This window comes from Sciurus vulgaris (assembly GCF_902686455.1).
Source record: "Sciurus vulgaris genome assembly, chromosome: 16".
Classification (NCBI taxonomy): Eukaryota; Metazoa; Chordata; class Mammalia; order Rodentia; family Sciuridae; genus Sciurus; species Sciurus vulgaris.
The window spans coordinates 14,797,694-14,810,926 of record NC_136477.1 but is presented as its reverse complement, the minus strand read 5'-3'; the positions used below and the strand labels follow the sequence as shown (position 1 = coordinate 14,810,926).

The window sequence follows — 13,233 nt, the reverse complement described above, 5'->3', positions numbered from 1 at the left end:
CGGCGGCTGGGGGGAGGGGGGGCAGGTGGAGGGGACGGCTTAGACGCACATCATCCACGGTCCCTCGGGACTGGAGGGACTCGTGAGCCGAAGCCCAGAAATCTGGGGGTGGATAAGACACCGCGACCCCCAAATTCCCGTAAGCACCCCTTACTCCATCCTGCGCCCAAATACCTTAGCTAGACCCCCTTCCCTCTCTTTACTCTCCAAACTCTGCCGGGACAGATCTCTGCCACCACCGCTCCCACCCTGAGGGAGAAACTCAGAGATCCTGACCTCTTTTGGAGACCCTTTTGGTGACCACAAAAGGATTTGATCACTCACGACAAAGCTGCCAGAGGAGCTCTGGACAACGGCTGGAAGCCAACAGAGTCCCTAGAGGTGGTGCTCAGGTGATGCACTGACAATGACTGGGTGTCTTCCAGTTGCTGGCCTCTGATGCCTGACTAGGGACAGCGGGATGGCTGCGCAGGGCACACCGCGCTTCCTCCTGACCTTCGACTTCGATGAGACCATCGTGGACGAAAACAGCGACGACTCGATCGTGCGCGCTGCGCCAGACCAGCTGCTGCCCTACAGCCTGAGAGCCACCTACCGCGAGGGCTTCTACAACGAGTACATGCAGCGCGTCTTCAAGTACCTGGGTGAGCAGGGCGTGCGGCCGCGGGACCTGCGCGCTATCTACGAGGCCATCCCCCTGTCTCCGGGTATGGGAGATTTGCTACAGTTTGTGGCCAAGCAGGGCTCCTGCTTCGAGGTTATTCTCATTTCGCATGCCAACACTTTCGGTGTGGAGAGCGCCCTGCGTGCCGCCGGCCACCACGGCCTGTTCCGTCGCATCCTCAGCAACCCCTCCGGGCCTGACGCTCGGGGACTGCTGGTGCTGCGGCCCTTCCACACACACAGCTGCACGCTCTGCCCAGCCAACATGTGCAAGCACAACGTGCTCAGCGACTACCTGCGCGAGCGGGCCCACGATGGTGTGCACTTCGAGCGCCTCTCCTACGTGGGCGATGGTGCGAACGATTTCTGCCCCATGGGGCTGCTGGCGGGCGGTGATGTGGCCTTCCCGCGCCGTGGCTACCCCATGCACCGCCTCATTCAGGAGGCACAAAAGGCCGAGCCCAGCTCCTTCCGCGCCAGCGTGGTGCCCTGGGAAACGGCCACCAATGTGCGCCTCCATCTGCAACGGGTGCTGAAGTCATGCTGAGCACTGCCGCCTGGAGGGGGCGCCCCGGCGAGAGGGCTGAGGAAGGGAAGGGAGGGGGAATTGGGAAAGATAAACCTAGTTTTACTACTCACCTCTTCCCTTTTCGCTTTGCTGTGTCCCTCCGGTAATTTCTGGAATTTCGTTCTGGGAGAGGTTTGGAACGGGCCCTATCTATGCAGTTGACCCAGATCTGCTGCCGTCCCCAGTTCCACGGCAAACAGTTCAATTCTGGAGTCTGTCCGTAGCGGAGTGGTGTGCATACCCTAAAGGACAGCAGCGTTTCCAAAACTCTGTGCTCCGAACTGGGAGGAAGGGGTTCCTTGGCAGATGAGAAAACGAACACCTCCCACTGCTTTAACTGTTGCCTCGGCTGCGTACCCTTCCCTCCCCCAGTCTTCTCTCAAGGGGACCCAGGACCCCAAGCTCCTCATGGCCGCACCGGACTTTCCGTGGAGACAGATGATCCTCTCTGCTGACAGCTCCAGGCCTCCCCGATCTTGCTTCAGCCACGGAAATCCCACACTATTTCTGTACTCGCAACACCTTGCCGACCCCCTCCCAGCCCACCAGCACCTCTAAATGGAAAAAAAAAAAAAAAAAAAAAAAAAAAAAAGCCAGAGGGAACAGTCGCCTCCTGGTGGTGGAACGAGGTAGCACACCATCCACCTCGGTTAAGACCAGCCAGGGACTTCACAGGTGCGAAGGTATCTCCTCGCACCCAGTCTCGTCGTCTATGCAGCAAGAGCCCAGGGACTTCACCAAAATCATCCTCCACGTCCCCCTCCTTCCATATGGGACAGAAGGCCATGATGTTTTAAAGCAGAGCCAGGGAAAACCAAGCCCCTTCTCCCTCTGGTGTTTGAGAACTATAAAGGAGGTGAAGGGGGGGAAAACAAACAAACAAACAAACAAACAAACAAACAAACAAAAAAACTCCATAGAAAGCATAACCAATAGGATAGAACACCTGGAAGACAGAACCTCAGATATTGAAGGCAAAATATTTAATCTTGAAACCAAAGTTGACCAAACAGAAAAGATGGAAAGAAATCATGAACAGAACCTACAAGAATTATGGGATATCATGAAAAGGCCAAATTTAAGAATGATTGGGATTGAGGAAGGCTTAGAGAAACAAACCAAAGGAATGAACAATCTATTCAATGAAATAATATCAGAAAATTTCCCAAAGCTGAAGAATGAAATGGAAAACCAAGTACAAGAGGCTTATAGGACTCCAAATATACAAAATTACAACAGACCCACACCAAGGCACATTATTATGAAAATACCTAACATACAAAACGAAGACAGAATTTTAAAGGCCACGAGAGAAAAGAATCAAATTACATTCAGGGGGAAACCAATAAGAATATCAGCAGATTTTTCAATCCAGACTCTAAAAACTAGAAGGGCCTGGAACAACATTTACCAAGCCCTGAAAGAAAATGGATGTCAACCAAGAATCTTATACCCCACAAAACTTACTTTCAGATTTGACGATGAAATAAGATCCTTCCATGATAAACAAAAGCTAAAGGAATTTACAAAAAGAAAGCCGGCATTGCAGAACATTCTCATCAAAATATTCCATGAGCAAGAGATGAAAAACAATGATGCAAATCAGCAACAGGAGGAACTAGCCTAAAGGAATAGCCAAATAAAGGGGAAACCAAATCATGTCAAAAATCAAAAATGAGTTGTATGACTGGGAATACAAATCATATCACAATCATAACCCTGAATGTTAATGGCCTGAACTCATCAATCAAAAGACATAGATTGGCAGAATGGATTAAAAAGAAAAATCCAACAATTTGCTGCCTGCAAGAGAATCAACTCACAGAAAGAGATACCCATAGACTAAAGATGAAGGAAGGGGAAAATCATACCATGCACATGGAATCAGCAAAAAAGCTGGAATATCCATCCTCATTTCAGATAATGTGGACTTCAAGCCAAAGTTAGTCAGAAGGGATAAAGAAGGACATTTCATACTGCTTAAGGGAAGCATAAATCAGCAAGACATAACAATCATAAATATCTATGCCCTGAACATTGGCTCATCCATGTACGTCAAACAAATCCTTCTCAATTCCAGAAATCAAATAGACCACAACACAATAATACTAGGTGATTTTAACACACCTCTCTCACTGCAGGATAGATCGACCAAACAAAAATTGAATAAAGAAGCCATAGATCTCAATAAGACAATCAACAATTTAGACTTAACTGACTTATATAGAATATACCATCCAACAAAGATCGAATACACTTTCTTCTCAGCAGCACATGGATCCTTTTCTATAATAGACCATGTCATATGCCACAAAGCTACTGTTAGCAAATACTAGAAGATAGAGATACTACCTTGTACTGTATCAGATCATAATGGATTGAAATTAGAAATAAATGACAGAATAAAAAACAGAAACTTCTCCAATACCTGGAGATTAAATAATACACTATTATATGATGAATGGATAACAGAAGACATCAGGAGGGAAATAAAAAAATTCTTAGAAGTAAATGAGAACAAAGACACATCATATCAAAGTCTCTGGGACACTATGAAAGCAGTACTTAGAGGAAGATTTATTTCATGGAGCGCATTCAACAAAAGAAATAGAAACCAACAAATAAACGACCTAACACTACAGCTCAAAGCCCTAGAAAAAGAAGAGTAGACCAACACCAAAAGTAGTAGAAGACAGGAAATAGTTAAAATCAGAGCCGAAATCAACGAAATTGAAACAAAAGAAACAATGTGAAAATTTAACAAAATAAATAGTTGGTTCCTTGAAAAAATAAACAAAATTGATAAACCCTTAGCCACGCTAACAAAGAGAAAGAGGGAGAAAACTCAAATTACTAAAATTCGGAATGAACAATGAAATATCACAACAGACACGAGTGAAATACAAGACATAATTAGAATCCATTTTGGAAATCTATACTCCAACAAAACAGAAAACCTCGACAAGTTTCTAGAGACATATAAATTACCTAAACTGAACGAGAAGGACATACGAAACTTAAATAAATCAATTTCAAGCAATGAAATAGAAGAGGTCATCAAAAGCCTACCAACAAAGAAAAGACCGGGACCAGATGGGTTCTCAGCAGAGTTCTACAAAACCTTTAAAGAAGAGCGCATTCCAATACTTCTCAAAGTATTCCATAAAATAGAAGAGGAGGGAACCCTCCCAAACTCATTCTATGAAGCCAATATCACCCTGATACCTAAACCAGACAGAGACACATCAAGGAAAGAAAATTTCAGACCAATATCCTTAATGAACATCGATGCAAAAGTTCTCAACAAAATTTTAGCAAGTGGCATACAAAAATATATTAAAAAGATAGTGCACCACGATCAAGTGGGTTTTATCCCAGGGATGCAAGGTTGGTTCAACATCCAGAAATCAATAAATGTCATTCACCATATCAACAGACTAAAAGTTAAGAATCACATGATTATTTCAATAGATGCAGAAAAAGCATTTGATAAAACACAGTATCCCTTCATGCTCAAAACACTAGAGAAAACTGGGGTAGGGGGAACATTCCTTAACATTGTAAAGGCCATCTACGCCAAGCCGATGGCCAATATCATTCTAAATGGTGAAAAACTGAAAGCATTCCCCCAAAAAACTGGAACAAGCAGGCATGACCTCTTTCACCACTTCTATTCAATATCGTTCTTGAGACTCTAGCCAGAGCAATTAGACAAACCAAAGAAATTAAAGGGATACGAATTGGAAAAGAGGAACTCAAACTATCCCTGTTTGCTGATGACATGATTATATATTTAGAGGAACCTGGAAATTCCACCAGAAAACTCTTAGAACTCATAAGTGAATTTAGTAAAGTAGCAGGTAACAAGATCAATGCTCATAAATCCAATGCATTTTTATACATAAGTGATGAATCTTCAGAAAGAGAAATTAGGAAAACTACCCCATTCACAATAGCATCGAAAAAAATAAAATACTTGGCTATCAATCTCACAAAAGAGGTGAAAGATCTCTAAAATGAGAACTACAGAACACTAAAGAAAGAAAGGAAACCTTTGAAGATGGAAAGATCTCCCATGTTCTTGGATAGTCAGAATTAATATTGTCAAAATGACCATACTACCAAAAGTGCTATACAGATTCAATGCAATTCCAATTAAAATCCCAATGATGTACCTTACAGAAATAGAGCAAGCAATTATGAAATTCATCTGGAAGAATAAGAAACCCAGAATAGCTAAAGCAATCCTCAGTACAAAGAGCGAAGCAGGGGGTATCACAATACCAGATCCTCAACTCTATTACAAAGCAATAGTAACAAAAATGGCATGGTATTGGTACCAAAATAGACAGGCAGATCAATGGTACAGCATAGAGGACATGACACAAACCCAAATAAATACAATTTTCTCATACTAGACAAAGGTGCCAAAAATATGCAATGGAGAAAAGATAGCCTGTTCAACAAATGGTGCTGGAAAAACTGGAAATCCATATGCAACAGAATGAAACTAAATCCCTATCTCTCACCCTGCACAAAACTCAACTCAAAATGGATCAAGGACCTGGGAATCAGACCAGAGACCCTGCATCTTATAGAAGAAAAAGTAGGTCCAAACTTTCAACTTGTTGGCTTAGGATCAGACTTCCTTAACAGGACTCCCATAGCACAAGAAATAAAAGCTAGAATCAACCACTGGGATAGATTCAAACTAAAAAGCTTTGTCTCAGCAAAGTAAACTATCAGTAATGTGAAGAGAGAGCCTACAGAGTGGGAGAATATCTTTGCCACTCATACTTCAGATAGAGCGCTAATTTCCAGAATCTATAAAGAACTCAAAAAACTCTACACCAAGAATACAAATAACCCAATCAACAAATGGGCTAAGGAAATGAACAGACACTTCACAGAAGAAGATCTACAAGCAATCAACAGATATATGAAAAAATGTTCAACATCTCTAGTAATAAGAGAAATGCAAATCAAAACTACCCTAAGATTCCATCTCACCCCAATTAGAATGGCGATTATCAAGAATACAAGCAACAATAGGTGTTGGCGAGGATGTGGGGAAAAAGGTACACTCATACATTGCTGATGGGGCTGCAAATTAGTGCAGCCACTCTGGAAAGCAGTGTGGAGATTCCTCAGAAAGATTGGAATGGAACCACCATTTGACCCAGCTATCCCACTCCTTGGCCTATACCCAAAGGACTTAAAATCCGCATACTACAGAGATACAGCCACATCAATGTTCATAGCTGCTCAATTCACTATAGCCAGATTGTGGAACCAACCTAGATGCCCTTCAGTTGTTGAATGGATAAAGAAACTGTGGCATATATATACAATGGAATATTACTCCACCATGAAGAATGATAAAATTATGGCATTTGCAGGCAAATGGATGAAATTGGAGGATATCATGCTAAGTGAGATAAGCCAATCTCAAAAAACTAAAGGATGAATGATCTTGCTGATAAGTAGATGAGGACATATAAGGGGGGGTAGGAGGGGTTAGCGTTAGTGTTAGGGTTAGGTTTAGGGTTAGGGATAAGGAGGGTGGTAAGAATGGAGGAAGGAAGGACTGTATAGAGGAAAAAGAGGGGTGGGAGCGGTGGGGGGGAAGGGAAAAAATAACAGAATGAATCAAACAATATTGCCCTATGTAAATTTGTGATTTTTAATTAAAATAAATAAATAATATAAAAAAAATAAAAAAATAGGACTGGAGATATGGTTTAGTGGTTGAGTGCCCCCAAGTTCAATTTGCAGTACCCTCCCACCCTATGGCCCCCGAAAAAAAAGATTGTTCTGGATGACCTTGGGGTAGGGCCTACATAATCATAAGGGTCCTTAAACAGGGAAGAGAGGCAGATTATTCAGAACCAAGACCTCTGCTGGGAGCCTCTATGGACTACTGCTAGCTTTAAGGATGTTTGAGCCAAAAGCCAAGCAATGTTTGTGAGCAGCTTTCAGAAGCCATGCAAGGATTTCCCCTCGGGCTTCTGGAAAAGAACACAGCCCTGCCAACACCTTGAATTTAGCTCAGGGAGACCTATTTGGGACCTCTGACTTCTAGAACTGTAAAATAATAAACCATGGTGTTTGTGGCAATTTGTTACAGGAGCAAATAGGAAATTCATATAAGGACTGAGAAGAAGGAATCATCTCTTTGAGACTCAGTTTCTTCATCTGAAAAAGCCATCTTTTTATAAAATTACATAAATCTGTATTCATCTAGACATTGTAAATTTAGCTTCTTTCTGTATAAGTACCACGCGCTAACCGATTGTGCCACCGGAGCTCCCATTTAGCCTCTTTCTATATAAGTATATTAATTCCATAGAAAAATAAAATACAAATCCACTGAAATTAGGAGTCATGTAAGTGGTTTCAAATAAGTGCCGAGGAAAAGATTTTGAAATAAATGTAGCTTGGATAATTATTCATTGATTGTTTCAAAATGAGCTGAATTTCTATCTAAATGCCAAAAATCATAATAAAGGGAAGTTGTAGTAAAGACTTTAAATTGTAGTGGGTTTAGAAGAGAATATAGATGAACCCTCTGAGCCCATATGCACATGGAAAAAAATGAGTAGCACTGAGAACATAACCGATGAGTTCAAGCACATAAAATAAGTGTAGGTCAAGAAATCAGAAAAGAAAAAACAAATGCAAACCTAGGGAATCTATTTAGAACACATTAGGCATTATAAATCATGGCCATGTAGATATATATACTGCTTAAAGTAAATTAGAATTGAAATATATATTATGCCACATGATTCAAGTAGGTGAGCCAAAATACAGAAAGAATAAATGCAAGGAGCTTATGATGCACTGTACATGTCTGTCAAGCCATCACCTATCACCTGAATATGTGCCACCATGCTGGCTGTACTTCAGTAAGGCAGGAATGCAGATTAACACAAAAGCTTGAAAAGGTGCTCATCTTCAGTGAGGATTCAAGGCAATGCTGTGGTTTGGATATGTGGTTTTCCCCAGAGCTCAGGAGTGGGACAAGGTAGGAAGGTTCAGAGGTGAAGTGATTTGATCATGGATCTGTAACTTAATGGGTGGATTAATCCCCTTAAAATGGATCAACTGGGTGACAACTGTAGGTAGGTGGGGTGTGACTGGAGGAGACAGGGATGTGCGTTTGGGTTTGTATTTTGTTCCTGGGGAGCGGAGCTCTCTGTCCTTCCTGGTTGCCCTGCTCTGAGCTGCTTGCCTCCTGCTCACCCTTCCTCCCTGGCACTTCCTTATGAGCTGTGGAGTCAACTGACCGTGGACCAAAACTCTTAAACTGAGAGCCAAATAAACTTCCCCTTCTCCAGATCTTCTTCTCAGTGCAAGGAAAACCTGATTACAACAGGAAGTGAAATTAGAATCCTGTTGTGCCCTACATAACAACATTTTGGTCCCTCAGCAACCACACATAAGATGGTGATCTCATGAGTTTGCATCCCCTGGTGACACCATACAGTCTTAGCTTGTGCACGTGGCTATGATAAAGGAGCAGGACCGTCCTCCCCACATCTCTCTGGCTTCCCGTCTCTCCATGTGATCTCTCCCACTTGGGTGTGCTCCTGTCACAGCTTCAGCCACTAGAATGGGATGAAGTCAGAGGCTCCCTCACCAGAGCTGGAGTCATGCTAATTGGACTTGATAGCCTCCAAAGTGTGAGAATAATGGACTTCTTTATAATATACTCCATCCCTGGCACTTCCTTATAGTAATGCAAATGGACTAATATGTCACATTCGAGATATTTGGAAACTTAGTGATGTGTATGAAATATAGAAATAGTGCTGGCACCTACAGAGAGTTGTTATTAATATCAGCATTAATTACTCTGAATGTCTTCTCCAGTTCGAAACCCTTTATTCATTTTATACCTTTATATTTTTGGTCCAGATTCTATTTTACATTTAATCATCCGTCCTGCTAATTTTCACTACATTCTAAAAATATTCACTGAGAAGAAACGCCTTTACAGCAACAGGATGAGGGATTATGGCTGCAAATGTGGAAAAGAGCCAGTTCTGAAATTGGAAGAATCTCTATAAAGGATGACTAGAAAAATTCAATATAGTTGGTGTGATTGGAAGCACTTTAGTCTGACAAGATGGGGTTAATTTATGCACACCCTCTCAGAAACATTCCTGTAAATGAGTTTTCAAGACTACGTGTACTCAATACAATAGGTACACATCCCATCATTTTGAGGATATATGTAAATCCAAAACACTAGAAACAAGGGCTGCAGGTTCTTGCTTTTTGGAGGAAGGGGGTAAAGTTGACGTCACAGAAGTCAAGGGTGCAACAGTGGTCCCTGGAAGTCAGACAGGGTGAGGAGGACTTTGGGTAGAGGGTGTGAAGTCCTGTTTTATATGAGAAATAAAATTGAATGTTCTATAATATTTTAGAGGACAATAGTTCATAACGATTGGTTTTATAATTTTAGAAAACTTGAAGAGAGAAATGTGAGATTTCCCAGTTAAAAGAAATGATAAATGTTTCAGGAGATGGAAATGCCAATTGCCTTGATTTGATCAGAATATGTTGCAAACATGCATGGAGATATCACCCTGTGCCCCCATCAACATATGCAAGTATCATGTATCAATAAAAACACAAATTCCCATACCTCAGTGTGAGTAATTGCAAATGAAAAAGACCAGTTGTATTTACACAAAATTACAGTGACTGGTAAGATAGTGTACAGGTGATCCAATTTGCTGCATTATGAACAGTTCCTAGGTGGGAATGAACCCAAAGGAGGATGCAAAAAAATGAATGTCTTAAAATACACCAAGCAGAGGTAACCACAGTGTTGGATGAAGAGGGAGAGGTTCTCTGGTCTCCAGTATGGCCCACATTGTGACTCATGAGAGAAGTGCATTCACTCTTTCCCTGAGAGGCAACACCTTGCTGAGGACTCTCCTCAGGGCCACCTTGATGTCCCTGTTCCTCAGACTGTAGAAAGGGTTCAGCATGGGGGTGACCATGGTGTACATCACTGAGGCTATCACACTTATCCTTGGAGGCAGTGTGGCTACAGAACTGAATTTGGCTGCAAGGCCAGTGCCATAGAACAAGAAGACCACCAAGAGGTGAGACCCACAGATGGAAGAGGCTTTGTACTTGCCTCTGTCTGATGAGATCCTCAGGATGGAGGAGAATATTTGAGAGTAGGAGAGGAGGATGCCAGTGAGAAGGAAAACACCCAGGATGATGGCCACAGAGTGCACCACTATGTTATTGATGAGGGTGTCAGAGCAGGCAAGCTTCAGAACTTCAGGAAGATCACAGAAAAAGTGACGTATCTCCATGTTCACCCAGAATGACTGCCTCAAGATGGTCATGGTCTCTGAATGGGCACCCAGGAAACTAATGAATCAGGACCCGAAAGCCATGAGCTGACAGAGTCGTGGGTTCATGATGGCCATGTAGTGCAGGGGGTGACAGATGGCCTATGACCGCTGTAATTTCTACATGTCCTATCTTGTGGGCCTTTTGTGCTCCTTCTGCTAGAAATAGCAATAACCACCGTGAGTGTTCATCACGTCCATTTCACTTTTATTATTTTTATGTGTATATTAGTACATTATAGACATAAATAATATTGGGTTTCATTTTGGCATAATCACACAGGCAGGGAATATAATTTGCACTCCACTCCTCTGTCCTACCACTTTCACTACATAAATCCAATGAAGATGGATTTGTCAAATATAGAAATGCCAAGCCATGCGTGGTGGGCACACCTGCAATCCCAGTGACTCAGGAGACTGAGGGAGGAGGATCGTCAATTTGAGGTCAGCTTCAGAAACAGAGTGAGGCTCTAAGCAACTTAGTAAGAGCCTGTTTCAGAAGAAAAAACAAAAGAAAACAAGAAAAAAAAAAGTAAAGAAAAGGCCTGGGGATGTACTGAGTGGTAAAGTGCCCCTGGGTTAAATCCCCAGTACCAATCTAAATAAATAAACAAACAAATAAATACAGAAATTCCAGGGTTTGTAAATACAAAAGTGAATCTTATGCACTTTTTTCATCACCTGACACCATATTGTAATATTTTAGCACATGGAAATGGCTCTCTCAACCTTGCCTACTTTGACCATTTATATTCATTTTTTCTGAGTTTTCTTTGTGACAAATACAGTTTGGATTTATTTTAATTTTCTATTTTCTCTTCTTAGGATAACCCATTAATGACCTCCTTCAGTTTTAAAAAAAATCAGGTATATCCTGTGTTATATTCATATAAATAACTGTTAAAATGGACATTTGTCAGGCTATCAGATTCAGATTAAAAAAAATCTCTCTTTGTTAAATACTTAAATGATGAATAGGAAATGTTAGCCAGTATTATTTTCTTCATAATTTTGTTCCTGCTATTAGTTTATTTACATAAATGGATTTTAGAATCATCCCTGTTGGAAGGAAAAAAGGAAGTTACTTAGCGATCCCTTAAAATTTGGAATTAATTTGAAATAATCTGATATCATTACAATATTCATATTCTCATTCCAGTGACAGGAATTTCCCTCTAGAATTTCCAGTCCCTTTTTGGGTAAACTTTCCTGAAGTTTTCTTCTAAACAAAATGTAAATTACTTTCTATTCTTGTTAGTAACATTTGACATATTTTAGGTGTAATGCTGTTAAGAATAATTGTCCTGGTGATATACCTCAACCATGGCAGTTATATTCAGAAAGCTTTTGATTTTTATGTTTGATGAGGTGTCATGGAACTTTTCTGGATTTTCTCATGAATGCTGTGATTTCTTCTAAGAGTCTAGTTTGACCATATAATTTTAATTTACAACACATTTCTCTTTTGTCCTCACTGTAGTGTTTTGAAATTCCAGATCCTTGTAAGATATGGAATTCTCTTATTTCTTCCTTTCTTTCAAATAACCCTAGGGTTTTGTCCTGTAATATGATGCTCATTCTCTTCCTAATTGTTCACATTAAATATGTTCTTTTTATTCTTGTGAACATCCATCATTCACTCTTAGAAACTTTAAAGGGGATTTTTCAAAGGTATTAATAATTGTATAATGATTTAGTAAGTATTTCAAAAAATAATGTAGAGTCCAACATTGTATTCTGAAATAAATTTCAAACATTCTTTGTGAAACAGGAGTCTAAATCAGGTAACTGCAAAATATACAATCAAAACAACACAAAATTGTACAAGTATATAAATAATCTTTGAGAGTAGAAGCACTTTCTGAATTAACTTTTTGGTATAAATAAAAGAAAAAAAACCCAGTAATTAGAAGTATACCTTGAAAACACCTGAAGGAGAAAATATGATGTGCAGAAAATTAGAGTGCAAAATAATCTCTTTGGTTAGTCGAAGATAAGAGCTTTGATATTTATTTATTTATTATTTATTGGTACTGTGGATAAAACCTAGGTACCTAACCACTGAGCCACACGCCCAGCCCAGAGGGAGGCACCTTGGGGAATGAGTGAACACGTGAGTAGAGTGGTGTAGATAAAAGACAAAGAAGCTTCTTTGGTAGAGGAGATCAAGCCACTCGTGGTGGTTCCACAAAGTGCCCAACATGGCTGGGGAAATACTTGAGAGGGCTGGGAGCAAAGAGGTGGACAATGTCAGGAGGAAGGAGAGAGATCCTCAGAACTGGGCTGCAGAAGAAGAGGAAGGAAGTAGAGAAGAAGCTGAGAGGGAGAGACACAGGAGCTGACTGTACAGAGTGCCCTAAGGGAGGGTTCTCCTCTCTGCAGTGTCCCCACTGGGCCACCAAGGCTCATCCTGTGAGCACTGTGCTGCCTCCTACCTCCCCAGGACTGGTGAGCTCCTGCTCTTCCTCCCCAGTGTGATGAGTTTCAGCTCAGCTCTGATGAAGAGCAGGAGGTGTCATTAGGCATGCGTGGTCTTCAAGGCCCAGGTGAAGCTACTCATTCCTGGCAGAGCTGAGCTGTGTGAGAGGATCAAGGAGCATATTTGCTATTTCCAGGATCTCA

General features: G+C 41.3%; 1 protein-coding gene across 1 annotated transcript; it reads left to right on the top strand.

Annotated features, from left to right (window-relative positions):
* Positions 1 to 253: 253 nt before the first annotated feature.
* LOC306645929 (phosphoethanolamine/phosphocholine phosphatase-like) lies at positions 254 to 1,249 on the top strand. Its single transcript, XM_079114104.1, has one exon. The coding sequence runs from the start codon at positions 461 to 463 to the stop codon at positions 1,208 to 1,210; it is 750 nt and encodes a 249-aa protein (XP_078970230.1). The 5' UTR covers positions 254 to 460; the 3' UTR covers positions 1,211 to 1,249.
* The last annotated feature ends 11,984 nt before the right edge of the window (positions 1,250 to 13,233 follow it).

Coding starts and splice junctions, on each gene's coding strand:
- LOC306645929 (XM_079114104.1), top strand. CDS start 461: ATGGCTGCGCAGGGCACACCGCGCTTCCTCCTGACCTTCGACTTCGAT.